General features: G+C 42.7%; 1 protein-coding gene across 2 annotated transcripts in view; it reads left to right on the forward strand.

Annotated features, from left to right (window-relative positions):
• dbx2 (developing brain homeobox 2) overlaps positions 1-23,913 on the forward strand; it is a 92,545-nt gene extending 68,632 nt beyond the window's left edge. Inside the window, exons 2-4 of one of the 2 annotated variants that reach the window (XM_078567865.1) lie at positions 15,447-15,542; positions 20,480-20,679; positions 23,191-23,913. In XM_078567865.1, coding sequence (XP_078423991.1) covers positions 15,447-15,542; positions 20,480-20,679; positions 23,191-23,194 — 300 coding nt within the window. In that variant the 3' untranslated portion in view covers positions 23,195-23,913. The remainder of the gene's footprint in view (positions 1-15,446; positions 15,543-20,479; positions 20,680-23,190) is intronic. The other variant, XM_078567864.1, reaches the window with a different exon arrangement.
• Positions 23,914-24,251: the final 338 nt, after the last annotated feature.

Below are 24,251 nucleotides of genomic sequence, written 5' to 3' on the forward strand. Positions count from 1 at the left end.
ACCGTCCCACCCATCCCTTCATCCAAGTCATTTATATACATTGTAAACAGTTGAGGCCCCAGCACTGATCCCTGTGGCACACCACTCGTTACATGTTGCCAACCAGAAAAATGCTGGAGTTGGTCACCACTTAATTGCTGGTTAAATTTAATTTAGGAACTGAGGGCAGGATTCTATGTTGCTGCAGTGGGGGGTTTGCACCCTTCTGCACCCACCCCACCCCTGGTGAAAAAGTTGGTAGTGAGCCCACGCCTGCTGCAGTGGATTGCCCCACAGCCGTATAAAGCTCGGAGAGACATTAATTTGTTCAAGGTGACACTTCCACCCCCATCCACCTGCGGAGAAAGCCCTGCCTCCAAGGACTGCTGGCCAATGAAAATGGTCTGCAGCTCTCTAGTCCCAGCAATGCTACCGGGAGCAGTGTGTAGCCACTGCTGGGGCTGCATGTAGTACCCAAAAGCGATCGTCACTGGAGCCGGATGAGTAGGTATGAGTTGGGGTGTTGTGTGGGGTGGGGGTGGGGAGGTGTTGGCAGGGCCAGGCTTGGAGGCCCCGGCAAGGGGGTAAAGAAGGGTGGGACTGGGGTACTCAGACCGGGGTGGGGGGGGAGGAACCCAGGGGGATTAGGCATTGGGGTGGATCCTCCAATGGGCCCAGGAGACCATAACATAGGTATCCCTCCCTTTCTTGCTAATAGCCCAAGGAGTGAAACCTGGTGGGCTTCAAACTTGGCTTTGGCTTTTACCCACCAGGGGAAGAATTGCAGTGGGGCCTGCAATTGCCCATGGGCGGGTGGACCGCCTGACGTCTCCTCCACCATGCGTGAAATTGTGGTGGGGTTGGGAGTGGACGGGTGGGCGTCGGGAATGGTGTCCATGGCAATAGGCCCAATTTTATGCCTGCCGCTGCCCTCCTGCCAACCCACCCCGAGGGAAGGGTAAAATTATGCCCACAAAAAATTTACCGTTTCTGTTTAGGGTTTTCAGATCTTAACTGTCTGTGTGAAAAAAAAAACCTCTCAACCATGCCATCCCTTTGGTGATGATTTTAAATTTATGCTCTCTAGTTGGTGACTCATCGACCAATGGAAATAACTTTTTGCTGATTTAGTTGATTATAATTCTGATCATTTTGAGCACCTCTCATCGTAGCCTTCAGAGTCAACATTTCAGCTCAATGATTTTTCACCAAATGGAAGGTCATTAACTGGTAATGTTAACTTTGTTTCTCCCTCCACAGATGCTGCCTGACCTGCCGAGTTTTTCCAACATTTTCTGTTCTAGTTTTACATTTCCAGCCTTCCTTTTAATGAGGATTTTAAATGTTTTTTTTTTCAACAGATGTAGAAGCTTGATTTCTTAAGAATTCTCAGGGAAACTAAACTTATTTGTCAGAGAGCTAACAATGACATCAAACTGACAAAACAGCAGGTTCTGAGAATAGCAATAAAAAGCCTACTGTGGGAGATAAGACACACATCAAGAATAGCCTGAAAGATCACATGAATAGCACTTATTAAAAAGGAGGCCGCTTTACTAAACAAGGAATGGCCCTGGATTAGATACAACGTGGAAAGGAAGCCCGAGAGATTGCCACTACTTATTATGAAAATTTTATGTGATCAGCATATTACAGCTGTTATGGACAGTACAAGTAATACGAACAAACATACGAACAAGGAGCAGGAGTAGGCCATTCAGCCCCTCAAGCCTGCTCCGCCACTTAATAAGATCATGGCTGATCTGATAGTGACCTCAAATCTGCATCCCACCTACCGCCGATAACCTATCAGCCCCTTGCTTACCAAGAGTCTATCCACCTCTGCTTTCAAAATATTCAAAGACTCTGCTTCCAACACCTTTTCAGGAAGAGAGTTCCCAAGACGCACGACCCTCCGAGTGAAAAATTTTTCTCCACATTTCTGTTTTAAGTGGGCGACCCCTTATTTTTAAACAGAGACCCCTAATTCTAGGTTTTTCCACAAGAGGAAACGTCCCCTCCACATCCACCCTGTCAAGACACCTCAGAATCTTGATTGTCTGTTTAAGGAATCCTCTTTTGCTTTGAATGTTCCGCTTTTCTCTCTCAGACAGCTAACTCCACAAGGGAACTTAAACTGGAGACACACTTGCACACCTCCTAGTGGTTAGTTACAGAAAGTTAGATGGCAGAGTTACAAATAGCACAGTGAGGATGAGAGAAAGAAAATGAAAGAATATTTTTCTGAGAATAGTAACATAATAAACACAAGAAATGCATAGTTAAAAAAGCTGGTCACTCTATTCAAAGAGCTAAAACTTAAAATAACAACAACTTACATTTATATGGCAACTTAAACATAATAAAACATCCCAAGGTGCTTCACAGGAGCAACATCAAACAAAATATGACACCGGCTGCACGAGGAGATATTAGGTCGAATGACCAAATCTTAGTCAAAGAGGTAGTTTTTAAAACTAATTACTTGGTTACTTGCCTCAAAGCTATTTGTGGGACCTTGCTGTACATAACTTAGCTGCTATGTTTGCCGGCGCAATGGCAACTACAGTTACCCATGTAACAGCCACTGTTATTGATAATTCATTCCATGGACCCTATTTCTAAAATACTATTCCTCATGATCATTTCTCTTCTTTTTATTATTTCACGAGAGCGGGCGTTGCTGACTAGGCCGGCGTTTAGTGCCCATCGCTAACTGTCTATGTGAAGGTACGGGGAATGTGGGGTGGGCCATAAAGGCTGGCCCAGGGGTCACATCCTGTGAATGAATAAGAAAAAAAGGTAGCGAGGGGCAACCTTCTCGCACTGCTGAAATTGCATTTTGTGATCTTGTGAATCCTCTGGCTGGCGTGCTAACGTTATTGCTGACAAATCTTCCGGTGAAATTGATCCCAAGTGAGCTGCATGATTAAGTAGATTAGTTGCCATTAAAAGCTTTATAAATTATGCTCCACTGCACTAAGAACAAAAACACGTACTTTTATAAATAAACGTGATTCTGCTGTTGTATTGCGGATTGACATTTAATGATCAACTGTTTTAAATTGTTCATGTGGCCATTATTAATAGTATTGTTTCTAAAAAAAATTTGATATCTTTACGCTTTACTTCAGTCAGTAGAATGTAGACTTTTGTGAGTATGGCATGCTGGTCCACCACGTCACACGCATTGAAAGATCAATTGAATAGACAATGGGAATATCTTTTATTCTTTGAATTTCAATAATTCGTTTTTAATGAGATGAAGGAAAACAAAAGAAATTGTGTCCAAAGTCTGTATTTGGGTCGGTGCTTTTGTTTCTTTCACACGGCTCATGAAGAAGATAAATTTAGTTATTCTGTTCTGAGCTACTTCCAGCAAGATGTTCAGGGTAAGCTGGTTTCTATAAACAAATAAGCTCTTGGTGACACGAGCAATACAAGAAAAAACTGATGCGGGAAGTGAGGTCGGGTATTTAACTTAAAGGGGGAGTACCTTACACACATATTAAGCACAGGCTGGAACTTTCCTTTCCCATTGGCGTCGGGCATCATGGCAGGCGGGAGAGGACAATATGACGAGAAGGCCAAAGATCGGATTCACACCAGCATGAAAGCACAGAGGGGTGATCTGATGGTGTCTGCCATGGCGGAACGCCAATCCCGCTGGAGGCTGGCGTGAACCCAACTAATGGGATGCAAAGCAAGGCCCGACCGGAATCGTCCCCCCATGCCAGGTTTTCCGTTGTGCCGGCGGGAAAACACGCCAGCCCAGAACACGTCTGGACAAGTGCAGAAGTCGGGACTTACCTTGAGGCCCTTGCTCAGATCGCGGACATCCGAGGAGCAGAAGATGCTGGAACCCTACAGTTACCGAACCCTGAAGGAACGCGTGCATCACGTGCCAGGGGGGTCGACAGTGATGGGGGAAAGGACAGGGGTGACTGGGGGAGGGGAAAGGACAGGGGTGCTGACCAGAAACTTAACGACGACCATGAGTGGATTCTCATGGACATGGCTCTGCCACGAAGCAGCTCACAGAAGGTGGGAGGTCTCTGTTGATGTCTTGGGTCTGCTTTGGAACATCATGGTCTTGGCCATGGACTGTTATGGATGACGGTGAAGGGGGGAGAGGGAGCTCCAGCTGTGAATGGGACAGGAAGGTGTACTGGGGCGGGCGGTGGGGGCGGGGGTGGTGGAGAGGAAGGTCTAGGATTGACTGGGGGAGGAAGGTTTACCAGGAGGGGGTGAGGTTGGGGGTGGGGGGGGATGTGGGGGAATGAAGGCATCAGTGTGGGGGTGAGGCTGGGGGGGTGGTGGCGAAGGAGTTGGGAGGGGGTGAGGTTGGGAGGGGGTGACAAAGGTTTCATCGGGAGGTTGAGGTTGAAAAAGGGGAGGAGGGATTATGGGGGGAGGAGGGAGTGAGGGAGAGAATGTGGCAAGTGGGGAGGCAGGTGTAAGGGGAAGGAAGGTATACGGGAAGGAGTTCAGAGGGAGAGAAGGAGTTTGGAAGGGAGAAGGAATTTGGTGGGGGGCAAGGAGTCTGGGGGGAGGAAGGGGTCTGGAGGGGCAAGGAGTCCAGGGGAGGGGGGAGTATGGGTGGAGGAGGGAGTAAGGGTAATGTCCAGGTGAACGTGGAAGGAAGGGTTCAGTGGAGTCAATGACTGCCTCCTGGGGAGTGAACTGAGGGTGAGCATTGTAGGAGGGAATGGTGAGTATGAGAGAGGGCAGAGTGAGCCAGAAGGGTGGGAGGCTGAGGGCGTGACGGTAGTGGTAGAAGGGAGGGCGAGGGTGGTTGGTGGGGACTCGGAGGCAGACACAGGCCCGGGGGGGAGTGGGGGAGGAGGAGGAGGTCAGGGAGGTCAATGAGGATGGGGCTGGGATTCTCAGGAAAGTAGGGAATGTGCATGTTCACCTGGGCATCCTGGTAGAAAAGGTTTTGGGTTGGCAGGTGACAGTGGGGAGGCGGAAGGTGATGCCAGGAGAGTCAACAGTGATGGGGGAAAGAACATGGGTGACTGGGGGAGGGGAAAGGACAGGGGTGCTGATGAGAAACTTAACGATTACCATGGCTGTCGAAATGGAAAGTGAGCGGATCCTCGTGCTGGGTGAGCTCAGGTGCTGCATGGGGGTGTGATCAGTGGGTGGGCAGAGATACAGGTCAGCTCAGATGGACAACTGAAAGAGAGCCAAAGCAGGCAGGTGGGATGCGTGGGAGAGTGCTTGCATGAGGCCCCGAAAGGCCCTGCCACACACACACACACACACACGCACACACACTTATCCATCCGGAATCATTCCTGGTCCAGCTGTGTGCAGCTGAACTGCTAGTGGGGGCTGTGGAGCTGGGGTGGTGGCAGGGTAAGGGGGAGCGTGGGGGGTTGGAGAGCAATGCAGTGGGAGCACTTGCGAAGCCTGTAATTGAAGCTGAAAGACAACATTACACATTATTCAGTAAAAGTGAATATATTTTCAGATTAAAAAGTGATAAGATATGTTCGCCTGTGCAACAACTTGTGAAGAGAATTTCTTAATTTTTCGAGGCCTACCACTTCTTCAAGGTGCTGCCCTGATGCCCGCAGCAGGGGTAGAGAGAGCCTATGCTTTGGCGTGCGTCTTCAGGACAGCTGAGGCCTTAAGGGCTCCAGCTTGCTTTGGCTGTCCTCTGTGGGTCCGCCCGCCCACTGATCACAATCCCATGCAGCATCCGGACTTACCCAACACGAGGATCCGCTCGCTTTCGATTTTGACAGCCATGGTAATCGTTAAGTTTCTCATCAGCACCCCTGTTCTTTCCCCTCCCCCAGTCACCCATGTCCTTTCCCCCATCACTGTTGACTCTCCTGGCATCACCTTTCACCTCCCCCACTGCCACCTGCCAACCCAAACTCTGCTCCCTCTGCGGTGACAGAGGACGAGGTTGAGGGGGTCAGATGCAAAGGAAACTCGGAGGGAGTGGAGAGCCTCTGAGATTCTTGAGTGGATGACCTGGGGTGCTCAGCTGCCGCTCTTCCTCCCTTTGGGTGCCTGGGGGGCCTCGGCCTGACTTCTTGAGGGGAAGCAGCACCTGGAGGGACGTCGGGTTCCCCGTTTTCTTCTCGCGCTGCCACTCTATTGAGGGCTTTCAGCAGCTTTGCATGATGTTCCCCCGCCTTCTGCTGACTTTCCACGATGAGCTAGAAGGCCAAATCCAGAGGCTTGTCATCTGACTTGGACCTCACAGATGTCTCTTCCCCAGCAATGCTGGGGAGCTCGGCCAAACCTGCCTCCTCCTGCTGCGGACATTTGCCCGTGCGGTGACCACCAGATTGTGAACCCGAGCCTGCTCTAGATCTAGGTCCCACCGTGGTGTGTGTCTCTGCGCTGGTGGAGGGTGTGGGTAAGTGCTGTGACCGGTCTCCAGGCTGCTTATTTCCAGCTCTTCAATGGAGGAGGAGTCCTCTTGGCTGGAGGTGAGGACCTGATGGAGCTGAGGTGCTGGTTAGCTGAGGGTGTCAGTCACATGGCAGAGCTCCCTGAGAACTGAAGTAGAGATATTTAGTGCATGGCAGCAGAGTCAAGAGGAGAGAGCACTCACGTTACATTTAGAGAGGGATGATGGGGTGCATGATCCTCATGTGGGTGTTCACTGCCAACTTCACCGTTGCTGCAGGCAGGGTCCACGTCCTCACCAGTCACACTCCTCAAAGTGAGTGAGGGATCTAATGTGGTCCACTCCACCCTTGGTCTGGGACCTCTCCCTCCTGTTGTGAACTAGATTCTCCTGCATGCAAACAGATGGAGAGAGTGTGAGCAGGGCGCATGGCACTGTGTGGAATGTTTGTGTGGTGAGTGGAGCCATGGACGGGATGAGGACGCGAGCTCCAGAGAGTATGAGCCTGATGGAGATGCGAGGGTGTGTGTGAGAGTTAGTGGTCTTGTCCCTTGAGGTGTGAGATCCCTGTGGATGTGTGATGGGTTTGTAAGCATGTGAATTGAGAGTGATGAGAAGAGCGATTTACCCTAACGGAACAGATGAGACCATTCATCCTCTTCCTGCGCTGGTTGGCTGACCTCCTCTGTGCTCCAGTGGCGCTGACCGTTGCTGCCACCACCTCTCAGGCCGGATTGGTGACTCTGGTGGACTTCCTGTGGCCAAAGAGGGGCTAGAGCACATCACGGTGGTCTTCCACGTGTGCGGCAGGTGCCCCAGAGAGGCCTCACTAAATTTGGGGGCTGACGTCTTCTTTGCTTTTGGGACCATCTGTCACCTGGAGCAGTCCTGGTCTGAAGACATGAAGTAGGCTGTGCTCTGGCGCGCTTTAACTATGGTGCCCGGAGCGAGGAAGCGCTGAGGTCACAGCGTGGCGGGCAAATCCAAGCTTGTCTGCCAGCCATTGGCATGTTTCCCATGAATGCATAATTAATGAGGCGGGACCCCGGGAATGGGACCAAACAGTGCGAAAAGCCGCCATTGAGTCCTTTTTCCCGCCCTCTACCGCACTTTGCGAATCTGGGACGATTCCGCCCACAGTTTCTGGGTAGCCTGATTGACTCAGCCTCGCCTGGGCAAGTGTAAGAATTTGCGGTAATTTTGCTGTTTAATGTTTCGCAGGAACTGAACACAAATAGTGCATATTGTGGACTTTCATATGCTTCTAGTTCCCATCTCCAGCTACGTAATAACAAAAAAACGATCACATGCATAATAATAGCTACAACCTGTGGGCTGCCACCTTGTACTAAAGCGAGTTATAGAAATATAATAATTAATGTAGACCCTTGTAGCAAAAAGCTGAATGTTATCCAAAAATGTAGCTTCCCCATCCTAAGTACTAAGCGATATTTCCTTTCCCAAATTACAGTTACGCATATTTTTCTGCATCTTCATGGTACTGTTGACTTCAAATGCATCATTATGCAATCGGATTGTTTTTCTGCCAGTTGACCCAATAAGCGGCTTTTCGTTTTTATGTTGCGTTTGATACGCTGAGCTGCACTCTGCTGCTTAAACTAGATACAACTACCAGCCAACCCTCCGTTTCTTTACTAACCAGAAGGTTACTTCCTTTAGTTTAACCAACAGCCAGCATATTAATTACTGCAAAGTAAAATAATTAGGCGGGAAAATGTAATTAATGGGACAAGTTGTGTTAATTATCATTGATATTGCTAATTTATTCTAAATGCTCAGAGAACCAAGCGACTCCCTTAGTGTCCTTCCCTCTCCCCATATTAACAATTAAGTGGACGGCACCAGGAGATTCACCACTCATTTTTGAAGATTTAAAATCATACTGAAAGTGTAGCCGAACTATTTTTCCAAGTGCACGCCTTTCTGCAGCAAACATCTTTCTGAAGTTGGGTGGCATTCTCGAAAATCGCAAAGGGGGTTAGAAAAACAGAAACGAGTCAAACATTTCACAGCGTCCAAGGGAGGCAAGCTGATGAGTCAAAATGTATTTAAATACAACCAGGCAAAACTGAGTGCGCGCCTAATTTCGAAACGGTATAGCCATTTTGCTTTACTTCCATTGAGCACCATGTAGCTTTGCTGAAGAATTAGATTACAGTCCTGCCTACTCTCCACAATCACCCGCTTGCCCCACAAGAAACTGGAGCAGATTTACCTCTGAACATTACTGGGAATATTTTTCATTGACTCAGAACATTTTAGATCGACCCAGAATATATATATATGGAGTAGCTGGACGATTCTGCAGCAACCCTGGATAAAGCTGGCTTTCTGGGGGCATTGTGTGTCTCTAAATAGTCCGAGCCGTTTCGGAGAGAATTATCCCGGGCTACTTTCACAGGTATCCCTCAATCTAGTACAACATGTCGACTACCCGCACACAAACCGATCCACGTTGTAACGGATGAATCGCCCTGCCAGTATAGTAGGGCCCTTCATCCAGAATTATCATTCGCTTCTATGCAAAACTGGATGCAGCACAGTATCATATCTTTTGCGACGGAAATTGGGCTACAGAATTGGCACCGGTGGAGATTATAAATTCGTTTCTATTTGATGGTGGGTTAAATAGACGCAAGTTACCTCCAACCCCCGGGCATGTTCTATTAGTATCCAGTAACACTGGCCTTTTGGACTATTTGATTATTGCAAACTCCTGCAATGTGTTTTTTTTTAGTCTATCGGTGTTTCTCCCTTTCGATTCGTTGGTTATTAAAAATTCGGATGAAGTCCGTGCGAGGACGAGACACCAAAGCAGGTGTAATCTTTCGGGGTTTCTTTTCTGTTCGCTCATTTAATACAATTTATTGATGGGCAGGGTTATGCAAAAAGAAAAGAAAGAAAAAAAAGTTTGTACAAATGCCCAAAATGCGGCCGTGTAATTGTGAAGAAGTATTAACCAATTGTCTGGACTTATAAAATCCAAGAACTGTATCCATCGGTTATTTCAATGAAGGCTGCATTTCAATATTTTGAACTCATCTGTAGGACGGATTTTTTTTTTCAAATGTGTTATTTCTTCAGTGTTGACCTTCAAATTAGGAATGAACCATAAAATTGTGTGTCCATCTCTGGAATCTTCTTTAAATGCGATATTGGAATAGTAAAAGTTTTTTTTTGAAATAAGGGGAATAATGAGATCGATCTACCAGATTAAACATATGCCAATTGAAATCTAACATGGGATTTGACACATCTGAAATTATCCTACAAGAATTATACTTTTATATTACATTTTATATGATATATTTATTGATATATTTATTTATTATATATACATTTATTTTATATTATAAAAGAATTACTTTATGTACAGGACCGGCGCCAAGGTTAAAAATTATATCTTTTTTTATTATTCACTCATGGGATGTGGGCATCGCTGGCTAGGCCAGCATTTATTGCCCATCCCTAAATGCCCTTGAGAAGGTGGCGGTGAGCTGCCCTCTTGAACCGTTGCAAGCATGTGGACGATTATTATCGTTTGCGGAGAATTCAAGATATATGATTGTAGTTAATTTCGTATTTGTGGGGGTGGAGGGGGCGGTGGGGTGATAGTGATACGCGATATTTATGATGCTAACCTACGACCAGAGAAAACAGAATGTCCTGGCGTTTCCTTTAGCAGCCGATTTCATCTCGAATTCCCAGTCACCAGTTGGTCCGTCTTTGGAAGGCGCCCGCGGAATTGACTGGGAGAAAGTAGCCATTCGGATGTCTTTCATGGTGAGGTGAGGAAACTGGTGAGGTGGCTCGAGGCGGGTGAAAGGGATGGATGGCCCTTGGAAATTCTGACCTTGAGAACTGGAGCCCAGTGTTTCGGCAGACTAGGAATTGTTGCTATAGTGCGGCTCGTCACCGCCTGGCTAGAGAAAGCATTTTCACCACAACCGAAACAGGGGAAAAAATAGCTCTGATAAAACACAGCTGACGTTTCATTTCTGCTCGAGATTGAAGTGTTATTTCCTTTTGCTTTTAATTGCCTAAAATCAAGATTAATAAATGGCCAAAAAAAAAGTTACGGATACAATGATGAACAAAATATCAAAGGCTAGTACGTCGAATATTGTCAGGATTCCAGCCACATTCAATTTGTTAGAAATCTGTTCATTGATGTGAGGTAAAGGTTGTGTTCATAACCACGAGAAAATTCGCACTTGGGTCTTTAGCCACCGGCTCTGGCTATAATTTGAAAACGGATTAGGATTTGGGGAAAAAACTTCCCTTTACAGTTGAAAGTTTTACTGTGTGAAAGAGTGACATGTGGACACACCTTCCGTACCGTCAGAATTACATTGTTCATCTCACTGCAGAATCACATGTAAAGCTTCGGGCCAATCGCATCACACCCTGCACTGAGAAAGCAGGACTGACTCCAGACTTTCCCAAAAGTTACAACATTTTTGAAGAGTTACTTATCAACAAAGGACCGAGCACCTTCGGTTGCGTTTTTGTGTTTCTAACTTGCTTGGAGTGAGAGAGAGAGAGAGAGAGAGAAAGTGTCGGTCGCCACATTCGTTTTGTTCATTCTCATCATGCTCCCCAGCCCGATTCCAACACAGTCAGTGTCCTGGGAAGTGCTGGGCTCCTCTCCTTTCCTGGACTCACCTCAGCTTCCTGCATTCCACAACTTGGGCAAAAGTTTTCTAATTGACAATTTGCTTCGGGTAAATGGCCCCTTGAGCCGCCCGCTTCGACCGATCCTTGCAAATCCTGTTCCAGTGAAAGTGCCCCAAACTGCGGAACAAATCGGCCCATCGGGAGGTCCACATCCTACAAGACCCTCCTTTCAGCTCGTTAACCCCTCAGACAACCAGCTTGCTTCAGTCACCTCCACCAACCAAACAGTCTCATACCCTGAAATAGGTAAGAGTTCACACAATTTCGCTTTATTCAGCAGACCACATCAATATCACTGGAAGGCATAAATCCCTCAATGTCTCCACTCATTTTGAGAGCGCCATTTCTGAATTATACCCTGTGTTAGCATTTTTACCTGTAAGCATTTCACGCAGAAACATTCCGAAAAATAGTGTTGCTACCGTCTCGTTAAAACTTATTGATGACTTAATTATTCAAAAAAAAATGTTCATGCACCGATTCTGCAGTTTGGTCAATATTCTAAATCAGTGTTGATTTTAAATCATAGTATAATTTTGTCGCAGTCCGTCTGTGAATGTTCCTGTAGATTCAACCAAAAAATAATTATAAAATTCCTAAGGTTGATGGACCTTGTGCTTTCGTGGCTGCAATTTGCACTGTTACTTTTGGCACTGAATGCGAAGCAGATTCAGATAAACATTAACACAAAAGTAACGCTACAAACCATGATTTGACTAGACTACATCCAAGTGATGACAACCCTAATATAGGAGGCTGTATCACTCCACTTTGTCTTCACACCGGGTACAATAATAACCCCAGCCCAATGCCAAGACAGCTTTTAAGAATTTCACTGGGATCTCCTCGGATCTGTTTCTTTAATGTTCAGAAAAAGCAAACCTTTCTACCCCTGCTCTCTTAACGTTAAAAAAAACAACAAAAAAAGCGAAAGAACTGGGGTTGGGATGGGGGGAGAGGGAGAAACGAACATCGAAATTCTGTGGCCAGGGCGGTCACCTCAGTGTTTCTGTCCCAGCCTGAAACATTGACCTGTCTGTTTTTTCCACGGGTACCAACCAAAGGACCTGTTGTGTGTTTCCGGCATTTTCTGGTTTTTGTTTAAGACCTGAGTTGCCTGGGGAGCTGAGCCCTGCGCAAGCACCTCACTGTGACTGACAACAATGTGCAGTCTGGCAGTATAACTCCAGCTTGATGGCTGCACATTTCACACGTTGCACAGATACTAAACTGAAACTGGTGGCCAGATGTCTTTTGCATCTACCCACACAAAGATACAAAAAAAAAGGACAAAAAAGATCACGTTCTATAATTTCTGACAGGACATAATACCATTCAACCATGATAGAGAATGCCTTGTAACCGAGTTTTCTGCAACAATAACAGGCCAATTGTGCTACATATTTTGAATGTATGAGAATTGGCTTTAGCTTCGCATCAATCCAAACTGTGTGAAGCTCGCCAGAAGTGAATTTACCAAGAGATCACGTCGTAAAGGTTGAAATGTTTCTCTGGTTTCACAATGGTTGCAGCAAAGCTTAAGAGGTTTCTCAGATGCAAATTGGAGTCCAGGGAACTTTTAAAAATATGTTTTCACCTTAGCATTAATCAGCATTTAGACGGAGAGGGAGTGTTGCACACTGATACATTCCCAGGTCCAGGCTGAGGGACAGGGCGGCTGACAAAGGCCATCCCCTGAGGCCTTTCAGCCACAGCACACCCAGCGGCTCAGGCCTTTCAGCCACAGGACAGAGGGACTGGCAAGTGGGTGAACCCCCTCGGGTTGTATGTTTGACATGTAATTAATATTGTAAATATTAACTGTAATTGTAAATGCAGTGAGTAACATGCAATATTGGGGGGAAAAAACTGATTTGGTTTGCACCTTGTCCAATGTCAACTTTGAACAGTCATATAATGTATTTCTATCAATTTTATCAATAAAGTATATTTTTGGAAAATAAATTAGATGGAGGGAAAGACTCTGCACCCTTGCAAAGAACTCAATTTTCCCTAACCCCAGTAGTATAACTTGGATCAATTGACTCCATGGCCTTGTAAACACATACTGATGCCAAAGTAGCTTTTAAAGCCACAGGAATATCCAACAACACTGTTATGTTCTTCCAGAAAAAGGGGGAGTATTTCACAACTATTATTGCTTTTAAAGATGTTGAAAGCTAATGTAAATATATTCATGCCGCGCCACCATACACACAAGAGCATAAACATTCTCTTGGAACTGTAGTTTAACCAATAGGAGTTGTTCAATTAATGTTTCCTTCGTATCAATTAAAGAACCCTGTTATAAAGTGCTAACTTTACTCTTGCCCACAATTCCAATGCCACTCATATGTTTTATTTCCTGCCTTAAAAGTAATTTTTTAAAAATCAAATGTTATAAATTATCCTAAGTAATCATAAAAATGATAAACATCTGGTTTACAGAAACAATAACAGAGAAGACTGGAAATATTCAAATCAAATACTAATCAAAAATTCACCACTCTGACAGTCAAACACTAGTTGATTTCTTTCTTCCAGGTGCTGAGCAATGTGCTGTGTATTTTCAATATTTTCTTTATTTTTCAAATAAATTCCAGTATTTCATGTGACCTTACACAGATTCCAGACAATATCCATAAAGAAGACAAGAGGAGTGTTCCTCTGTATCTTTCAGACTAAGCCATGAATTATCTTGAAATGTATTATGAAGAATAATTGAAAACTTGGCTGTAGTTGAACTGTGAATTTTGCATTGGTACAACTTGGTTTTAAAGAGATAATGTGCAGACCTAAGTTAACGAAAGTTAAGCAGCGGGTGATTCCCCCTGTGAGGCCGGCTCGCATCAGTTTGTGTGTTTACTGGTTGTAGCAAACATTTCAAGTTTTCTTTGGAGCAACCTTTAAAAGTAATCAAAGTTTGCATGGGATCTTTTTAATGTTGTGGGGAAGGGGCACTGGTGCACTCTCAGCTCCTCTCTGGGTGGATGAGGGTAATGCTGTTGATGTATTGTATGTGGTCTTCCAAAAAGCATTTGACAAGGTGCCACAGAGCAGATTTCTGAGCAAAGTTAGAGCTCATGGAATAAAAGGGACAGTAGGAACATGGATATAAGAATTGGCTGAGTGGCAGAAAATAGAGGGTGGTGGTGAATAGCTGTCTTTTGGATTGGGGGAAGATTTATAGTGGGGTTCCGCAGGTGTCAGTGTTAGGCTCCCTGCTTTTTCTGATATATATTAATAACCTAGATATGGGTGTACAAGGCACAATTTCGAAGTTTGAGGATGAGACAAAACTTGGAAGTATTGTCAACAGTGTGGAGGATAGTGTTGAACTTCAAACGGACAAGTGGCAGATGAAATTTAATGCAGAAGCGTGAAATGATTCATTTTGGTATGAAGAACAGGGAGAAACAATAGAAAATAAAGGGTACAATTCTAAAGGGGGTGCAAAGCAGGGGGACCTGGGGGTATATGTGCACAAATCATTGAAGGTGGCAGGACAGGTTGAGAACGTGATTAACAAAACAGACAGCATCCTTGGTTTTACAAACAGGGGCACAAATTACAAAAGCAAGGACATTATGATAAACCTTTATAAAACACGGATTCAGCCTCAACTGGAGTTTTGCATCCAGTTCTAGGTGCCACACATTAGGAAGGATGTAAAGGTATTAAAGAGGCTGCAGAAAAGATTCATCAGAATGGTTCCAGGGTGAGGAACGTCCCTTTGGGTAGATAGATTGGAGAAGTTGGGACTGTTCTTCTTGGTGAAGAGAAAATTGATCGGGGTGTGCAAAATTATGAGAGGTGTGGACAGAATAGATAAGGAGAAACTGTTCCCAATCCTGGAAGGTTCCAGAATCAGAGGACATGGATTTAAGGTAAAGTAAGCTATTAAAAAAAATGGGGGCATGAGGAGAAGCTTCTGTATGCAGCCAATGGTTAGCATCTCGAATTCACTGTCTGAGTGCGTGCAGGCAGATTCAATCGTGGCTTTTAAGAGACTTGGATCATTATCTGAAGAGGAAAAATTTGGAGGTCTATGGGAAAAGGACTGGGGATCGGCACTCTAGGTGCAATGCTCTTGCAGAGCCGGAACGAACGACACGACGGACCGAATGGCGTCATTCTGTGCTATAACCATTCTTTCATTTTATACTATTCTGCAGTAAGATACCCGACGACCAGCGAAAATAATAACACACTTAAAAGTCTCCAATTCGTTGCCCCGTGATTTACAGAACATGTGTAGACACCAGAGTCATTAGTATGCAAATGATTTCAGTGTTAATCATTTTAAGGAAATACTTTTATAGTTTTTCATGTTATGGGTGAAATACGCTGAACAAACTGCTTATCTCAATTTTTTTTTTTGGTTTAATATTTGTAGCTTTATCCAAATGTTTCCTGCCGACTTACCCCCAGGTCTTCTTGGCTTGCTGTGGTGGGTCTTGTCAGCAGCCGGTCTCCCCCACTGCTTTTCCGAGTAAGTTTTTGTGCTGCATCAGTAATGCTTGATGTGTTTTGTATACCGTAGCAATACGATTTCATGTGGTCTGAAAAATGGTTACAAGTCAAACGCCACGTTTCAACTCCACAGTTAATGTCAGCATTTCAATATATTAAAAATCAGCCGCCTCATTGACATTTTGTAAGTTTCCACAGAGACTTGCGTCACTTAACGTAACATTGCATGAGCGTGACTGTATTTAAAATGTATTAAAATGATCTATTCACAGTTAGCACTTAAACCTATTCCAGTGTTTTCCGCAGAAGTAATTGCACCTTCATTCTGTCTCGGGGGGGTTAAAAATGACTTTTATTTCTAGATTGTTTACAATAAGAAAATTTCTCAGTAAATTAGGGGAAATTAGCGACTAACAAATATTAAATACATTAAAGTGGTATGGTTTTGTGATGGCGTTTGCTTGCCCAAGGCACTGTGGCATTAAATCAAACTGGCTGTTAAGTGAATTCAGATTTGCAGTGACTAAATGGCTTTTTTTTAAAAAAAAAACTCCGAAAGGAGAGTTGCCAACTTGAATGCTTCTTGACAAGTGAGGCAGCAAATTCTGGCTGTTTAATGAGCTGAGACTCTCTGAGATGTTTTCAGGGGGCTGCCACTTTCCCACAGAGCGTTTTACATGGCTGTGGCTCCTATACAATGGCCAACAGGACCATGACCAATCGCCACTTTCACTTTCTTCATCCACACGCGACCTCGCCACTATTTTTCACAGTGCAGATGAACTTTCCAAATCAGCCTGCGTTAAGAAAGCACTGGACGGGGGTCAAGCGCCCTTTCGTACTGCCATAAATAAAGCTCTGTTTGCAAGTCTCAACTCAGTCTCTCACATTCCATTGGAGGATCCTGCACCACAATCATTGAGATCAGTTCATTGAAACATAAATGAAACCGACTTTTATAGACTTTCTTTAGCTGATCTGGGTAGACCGTCCTGTCTACCTCAATAGAAGTCAGTGGATGAACAGAGGTTAGAAGCAAAGACATTGCTAAGTTTTCTGATCATATGGTGATTAAATCCCCAGCCAGCCAAAAGCACCGTCTTTCGGCTGTCCTATTCCCAATAACACGTTACATTTCGATCCGGCTCATCACACATGGGAAAGATACTTCCAAGCATATAGCAGGGAGCAGAAGGAAAGAAAGGGTAGAATCGGGCAGAGCTAACCGAGCACTTGAACTGCTTAGCAGGCTTTTGAAAGCAAATGGGAGGACGTAATGGATTACGATTATAGGAGGGAATTCCAGAGGGTAGCGACATAGTGGAATTCCAGAGGGTAGTGGCCCAAAGCATGATGGAGTGAAGAAGAAATGAAATCCAGAGTCGACCCATGCCAGAGGAATGCAAGTGCGGGCATGGGGCTGAAAGAGGTCTTGGAAATAAGATGGGGCGAGCCATTTGAGGCATTTGAAGACAGAGAGAAGGGTCTTTGTAGGGGTATGGGGAGCTTGGTAAGGACCAAGGTGATGATAGCTCAGGCTTCATTCAGGGAAGTCTATGGTAGCAGCATTATGAAAGGGTTGCAATGTGTGGAGGGTGGAAAAAGTGGGGAGTGAGGGGAGCTGGTGGTGGAGGGTTTGGTTAGGAAAGTTATCAAATTCTCAGTTGGTACTTTGGAGAGTTAAACGCTGATTGTGAAAGGTGGTCTAGGTGAAGAAAATGCACAAAGAGCAAATTCAACTCATCCTGCAATATACTAAGATTAATATCTTGCATTGCTTATTTAGCCTCTATTTAACTATTTAAGTTTTTAAAAAATATATTTGCAAGCCTCATGTATAGTTTGTCTTATTTAAATGTGCATCAGGGCTGTCTGCCAAAAAAATTGCTTTATTTGTTCTCTGAACAATGATTGATACTAGATTAGTGAGCTCCAGTAAGTGGGAAAAATTGTGATACTTGTAGTGTATTTTGCCTTCTCAGTCTAGTACAGATTCCATTATAACTGGTTGGGTCAGTTTATTAAAGAAGCCCCCTGTAGGAATGATATAAATCTTCCTCCACTGTCAATCTTCCTGCATTCGTGGATCTCATGGTGAAATTAATACATCTGAATGAACCTACGACGATCTAAGGGTATCTGCTGAATGGGTGCATACTGATTTGTTGCACAGGTAATGGGTACATCCATTATGCTGGGCTTTTACCTTTAGTAATGACGCAATTACACATAACTGATTCCTAAAATCAGTTATGAAAGTGATAGTAATTTAATATGTTCATCCCCCTGACTTTAAGTAACATCAATCTTAATCTTATGAACAATAGCTATTTAAATCTGTATTTGGTATTAATTTAGCTAATTACCCCCACTCACCTACAACATACCAAACCTCTTTTTTAGATTTCAACTTTTTATAATATTTTCCCATAAAATTTGTATTTATAACTTTTATTTGCTTAATATCACAGCCATATCACGCTTTAATTAATACTTGATTCGTGAGCAGATACTTAAAGGAGATTTCCACTGAGTGCCAAGATTGGACTGTTCTTGTGGTTCACGACAACCATATCCCTAATATGATGTTTCAGAATTAATTTACTTTATTATACAATGTAAGAAAATAATTTTTAAAATTCCATCTTGCAGAAAACAAACAGAAGTATGGTTATAGGGTAATCTATTAATTATTGTCTATTTTTAGGAAGTGTTATCAATGACTCATTGTTGCATTGGAAATGTTTTAGTTCTTTAACTATTAGTAATTCACTAATTGAATAATAGGGATGTTATTTTTGCAGAGTTCAGCCAGATTTTGAAAAGAAAAATCATTAAGCATTCTGATGAAAATTAATTCTAAATAACAGTACTGGATTCAATCAGCTATTATCAAGGCTTGTGATTTTCATGGGAAAACAGGTCACTGGCACACTGTTTCATGCAACCTTGCATCTGTGCATAGCTGATTTATTTTGAAATTGGTTTTGTTTCAAACGGGTGCAATTGCAAAATGTGAACCTAAAACAGTGGTTAAAATAGCCTGGAATAAAAACAGAAGTTTATTTATTCAATCACCATAAATCACATTTCAGGATAGGATTTTCACAAACGAGATATTCTGCAATTTTTCATAAATTATCATAAAATCCTTTAACTTGCTTTGTTAAGAATGACCTACTATATGTGACACTGTTTATCAATTAGTCCATGCCAGATTAGAACAAAATAATGTTTTCATTATCAAATATCCATGAAACAAGATGTAAATTTATAATCCAGGTTGCAATTCAAATTGAATGCATAACACAAAGTACATTTCTGTTTGTAAGTGGCAACACCTACCTATTGTAACTAGACAATGCTAATCCAATAGTTGAGTCGAAAGTAGAGCAAACTGTATATTTATTTGACACCTTACACTCGTCAGAAACATGCCAACATACTTCACATACAAAAAGTGGCCGTTATTTAGGTACACCTGGGAGCCATTTTTGACCCACAGTTTTCCAACAAATAACTAGTCAAATCTATTTTGATAGCGTTGGGCCAATAGAATGTTTGCTAGAATACCAGTAGAATTCTGTGCGTTTCTTTGAATAATGGGAGAGAATCTTCAATTCAACCTGATTCACTGGAATGGACAGAATGGCATTGGTTTAACATTTCACCCAGAGGACAGCACCTCTGACACTGCAGAACTCCTTCTGTATTTTACTGTAGCATATGCCTGGATTATATATGTTCAAAGTCCTAGAGTGAAGCTTGGGAAAATGGGTGGAAATTCAAGCAAGTGTGGGTGAACAATAGAAATATCTTATCAGTCACACATTAAACTAATTTGATAATTTTTAGGTTCTCAATGCATCTAGATTTGCCATTCAAAGTTCCTGACCACCTCAATGTTTCATTGGCATTGAGAAAGGAAATGTTATGTGTTGAAGGAAAAGCTACCCTCAACATTGGGACTGGCATTTTAATTATTGGAAATTTAGGTAATACCCCCGTGATAACAAAGATACTACCAGATCTCAGGAATAGCAATTATGAAGAAAGTTTACGAAACAAAAACAGAAAATGCTGGAAAAACCCAATAGGTTTAACAGCATTGGTGGAGAGAAAAAAACAAGAGTTAACGTTTCGAGTCCGCATGACTCTTCTTCAGAGCTGAAGAAGAGTCATAAGGACTTGAAATGTTAGCTCTGTTTTTTTCTCTCCACAGATGCTGTTAAACCTGCTGAGTTTGTCCAGCATTTTCTGTTTTTGTTTCAGATTTCCAGCATCTGCAGTGTTTTGCTTTTATCTTAAAGCTTACGGAAGTTGGACTTATTTCAATTATGAATGGGTTGACGCAGTTGATGTAGAGAACTTACTCAAATGATGGGTTCAAAACCCAACAGACATCATTTTAAGAATTAGCAGTAAACAGAAGCATTTCACGTAAAGGATAGTTGGCAGATTATTCCTGAGATCTGGTAGTATCTTTGTTATCACGGGGGTATTACCTAAATTTCCAATAATTAAAATGCCAGTCCCAATTTTGAGGGTAGCTTTTCCTTCAACACATAACATTTCCTTTCTCACTGCCAATGAAACATTGAGGTGATTTTATGAATTCATATTTCCAGCACTGAGTGTTGTATGACAAGGGTGGATTGAAAATCATGCAGGAAGCACTGAGTTCAGTGCATTACTGATGCATGCTCCCATTGTGCAAAGCTGTGTGCTGGAAACGCTAAGCCTTAAAATCCACCCTGTAAGAAACAAATTGCCATGGAATATTATTGATGCAAGCCATATAAACCACTGCGAGATTCAACTAAATACGTTTCTGGAGAATGAGGTGATTGAGGGATAGGGTTGAGATTAATCAATGAGTGTAAGATTTGCAGGTCAATTTTTTTCCCTTTTCCTAAAACTTTCCATAATCCTAAATATATTTATTTTACTCCTTAGTTAGCACTTCTTTCAGGAGCTGTGAATTTCCTCTTTGGCCCCAGGTTAGTCACAGCAAAGTGCGAAGAGGAATCTTGCGGAGAGTGGTCTTCTCTGAGGAACAAAGAAAAGCACTGGAGAAAACCTTTCAGAGACAGAAATACATCAGTAAAACAGACAGGAAGAAACTGGCTACGCACCTTGGGCTTAAAGATTCACAGGTACTATAAGTCAACATCTTAACTGATTAATTAGCAATTAATAACAACAACAACTTATATTTATATAGCACATTTAAAGTCATGAAATGCCCCATGGTGCTTCACTGGAGCATTATAAAACAAAGTATGGCAGTGAGCCACATAAGGAGATAATCAGATGACCAAAAGCTTGGTTAAAGAGCTAGGTTTTAAGAAGTGTCTTATAGGAGGAATGTGAGGCAGAGAGGCGGAGAGGTATAGGGAGGGTATTCTAGAGCTTGGGGCCTAGACAACTGAAGGCATGGTGACTAAAGGTGGAGCATGAATAAAATACACATTCTATATGTTAAAACGTGTTGCATTTGAGAAAGAAAAATTCATATGTTGCAATGCCAGCAGAAGAAATATTGTAAAGTAAGGTTGCTTTCAGCATGATGTGATAAAATATATTAATTATATAATACATTAAATTGGAGCTAGACTTTTGAAGCTCTCCTGCCAGAAAACTGATCATGACGTGCTCCATGAACTCTAGACCATACACTCGCTCACCACCTCCTGGTGGGCAGGTGTAATGACAAAAGATGTACCTGCCCATGTGCAAATGAGGCAAATATCCCCTTCAAGGCACTACTTGCATTTATAACTTCAAACTGATGAATGCAAGAGCTACTGAAAATGTTTATTTCTGTGTCAAGGCCTGTACTCTCATTGTTAAGAGCGTGGTCATGCTCAGGGCTCATAAAGGGGAGTGGGAGCACAGTAATTAAAAACAGTTGACATTTTTCAGGCAGCTCAGAGGCTGCCTGCTTTGGCACAGCGTCTTGGTGAATGACAGGGTATCAGCCCCAATATAATAATGACTTTGGAGTCAGAAGTTCTGCTGTGTGGTAGGTACAAGTCCACTCTATTAGAAATTCATAACAGCATGGAAAAGAGAACAATGGGTGGATTTCAAAAGTGTTCAGTTTTTATCAGTATCTTGAGTCCGGCAAGGCATTTACTGAGACATTATCTAAGCATATATCCAAATATAACAAATAGGTACCTAGGCCTCAAAAATATCCCAAAATAAATAATACACATATTATGTACCTAAACTTCAGAGTATGCAAAAGCCTACAGTGTTTAACAAATTGGGTTATATTTACTTTCCTTTCAATCGTGTTGTGTTTTTATATAATTTTTTTGCTGCATTTCAACTTTTTTCCTGTATTCACCCATCATCACACATCCTCATTTAGTTTAGAGAACTGTAGTCATTGTCAGATTTCTCCTGGCCAGTGTCATTAATACCCAATGGTGTGCTCTCTTAGAGGGGCAAGATTTCTGCTTAAACTGGAGCTCTTCAATGTAGCATGATAGTTCAACTGCTGAAAAACATACCCAGTCAAGGCAAGACATTCCAGAGCTCACCAAGGCCAGACTTTAAACTGATGACTCGTTAAGTGGAAAATAAATGAAGAATATTTTCAAGAATCTGATAAAACATTATACTTACAGATAACCTGAACACAATTTATATATGGTAATACATTGGAATGGTGTATTTATGTCTTAAGTATTTTCTGATCACTTTTATAACAGGGGATTGTGAATAATAACTTCCTTAAAGCAGATTTTGCCCAAACGAAAGGAAGAAAGAATACTTGGAATGCAAAGATCAGTTCTTACACTGTAACCAGCACATTCAGGAGTGTGTTTGGGGAGGCGGGGATGGTAGTGGTAGGTTGGTTGGCTAGCTGTGTACTGTATGATATGAAGCCACCAGCGCAGGTTCAATCCCTGTACTCGAAATAATAGTTCACGTTTGCAGAGTAGTGCCACTCAAGCTATTGCCTCTCTCTAATGGAGAGAATGCCTATGGTCTCTTTGTGGTCTATGGCCTAATCATATTATCATTCAGGAGTGAAAACTATCAAAGATGCCCTTACAGGGAATTTCACATCATTCTGTAATACTGCTACATGTTATAGCCAATTGCTTATTTTATGTTTAGTATTTAACTTGAAAATTTGGATTTGTCCACTTCTTGAGAGAGACATTTCTTTTTATCTCCTCCTTCAAGCACCATGCCCTAAGAGGGCATTGGCAAGCATAGACTTTCATTGGATTGGTCTATGATTATGTTTGGCAAAGTACTGCAGTGGTTTTGCTATTGCCTTCTGCAGTATGGTTGACCAGGAAACTCTGCCACCAGGCACATTGGAAGGATTTATAAGCTGATAATCAACCATGTTACAAATGAACCTTTCATGGCCATCAAGTCCTGAAGTGGGACTTGAACCTAGAGCTTCTGGACCAGAAGTAGGGACACTACCACTGCACCACAAGACCTCCTTTGTCTTTGTTTGGGGCTTCTAAATGGGAAATGATTCCAACCAAATCCTTTCCAACGATGTAATTTCAATATTGCATTTAATTAAACCATCTCTCTTAATGCATTCTTAGTTTAAACAATGAAATGCAGGCAATCCATTGTTACTTACAATACTAATACTAATGCTGTTATTGATATTTTCAATTCAAAAGGTAAAAATATGGTTCCAGAATCGAAGAATGAAATGGAGAAATACTAAGGAGAGAGAACTGCTTACACAAGGTTGCTCACGTGAACAAACCTTACAAGAGAAACCAGCTTCAACTTCTGACCTGAGCAACACTACTCCAAGTGGGCCTGACAGAAAAGCAACACATGTAGGACAAGGATCCATGTGCAAGTATGTTGCAATTTCGTCGAGGTCTCAGCATAGTCAGGCTGCTGAGAACAGAGTTCCAGATCTGAAAATAGAGTTGTTAGAGGCAGCTCTACATTCCAGCTCTGTACAGCATAAAAAAGACACCTGAGCCTTTGTTTCCCAATGGTCACAAATAGTAAACTTTCTCCTCGTTAATGCCCCATTCTGTGTGATCTGCTTCTCTGACTTTGCCAGTGTTTAGAAGGATTCACACTTGTTTGGAGACGTTTTCAGCAATTATAACGCCAACATATGAAATGTAGCATGTCTACAGTAATGCTGCCAATTTATTTCATTCAGATGCCTTTAAACATTGATTCGTTTGTAAATTTTTCAAGGTTGCTCTGCTTTGTTGATAAAATGTTTTTAGGAAATGTGCTGATTGTAAAATATGGAACAAAGTTTTACATAGGATTAATATTCTTCAAATTGAATTTGGCAAATGTAACATGTTGCCCATGAACTATGTTTCTTGTATAAAAACTAAACTCAAAATAAAGCAAACCCTAACATTGCCACGAAATTGTACTGTATTCTGGATTACAACATTGGCATTGAAATTATGTATTTGATACATGTGTATCAACACAAATGTTAATCTAATATATGCTATGAGGAAGTAATGCCAGAAAATGATACCAGCCTTGTGTTGCCACCATTTTCAATCATCTCCGATTTAGTCATCAAAAACCAAATTAATTATTTAATCCAAAGTGATTTGCATGTTAGCAGATAAAACTGGTCTCCTAATGCTACCATGCTCAAAAACATTTGTAGCCTGTTACTTTAGAATTCCCTGTCTAAAACAGCCTAGCTTGAAACTATAAACACGATGGGCTTAATTTTCAGGCCCGC

This window comes from Cetorhinus maximus, chromosome 22 (assembly GCF_964194155.1).
Source record: "Cetorhinus maximus chromosome 22, sCetMax3.hap1.1, whole genome shotgun sequence".
NCBI classification, from domain to species: Eukaryota; Metazoa; Chordata; class Chondrichthyes; order Lamniformes; family Cetorhinidae; genus Cetorhinus; species Cetorhinus maximus.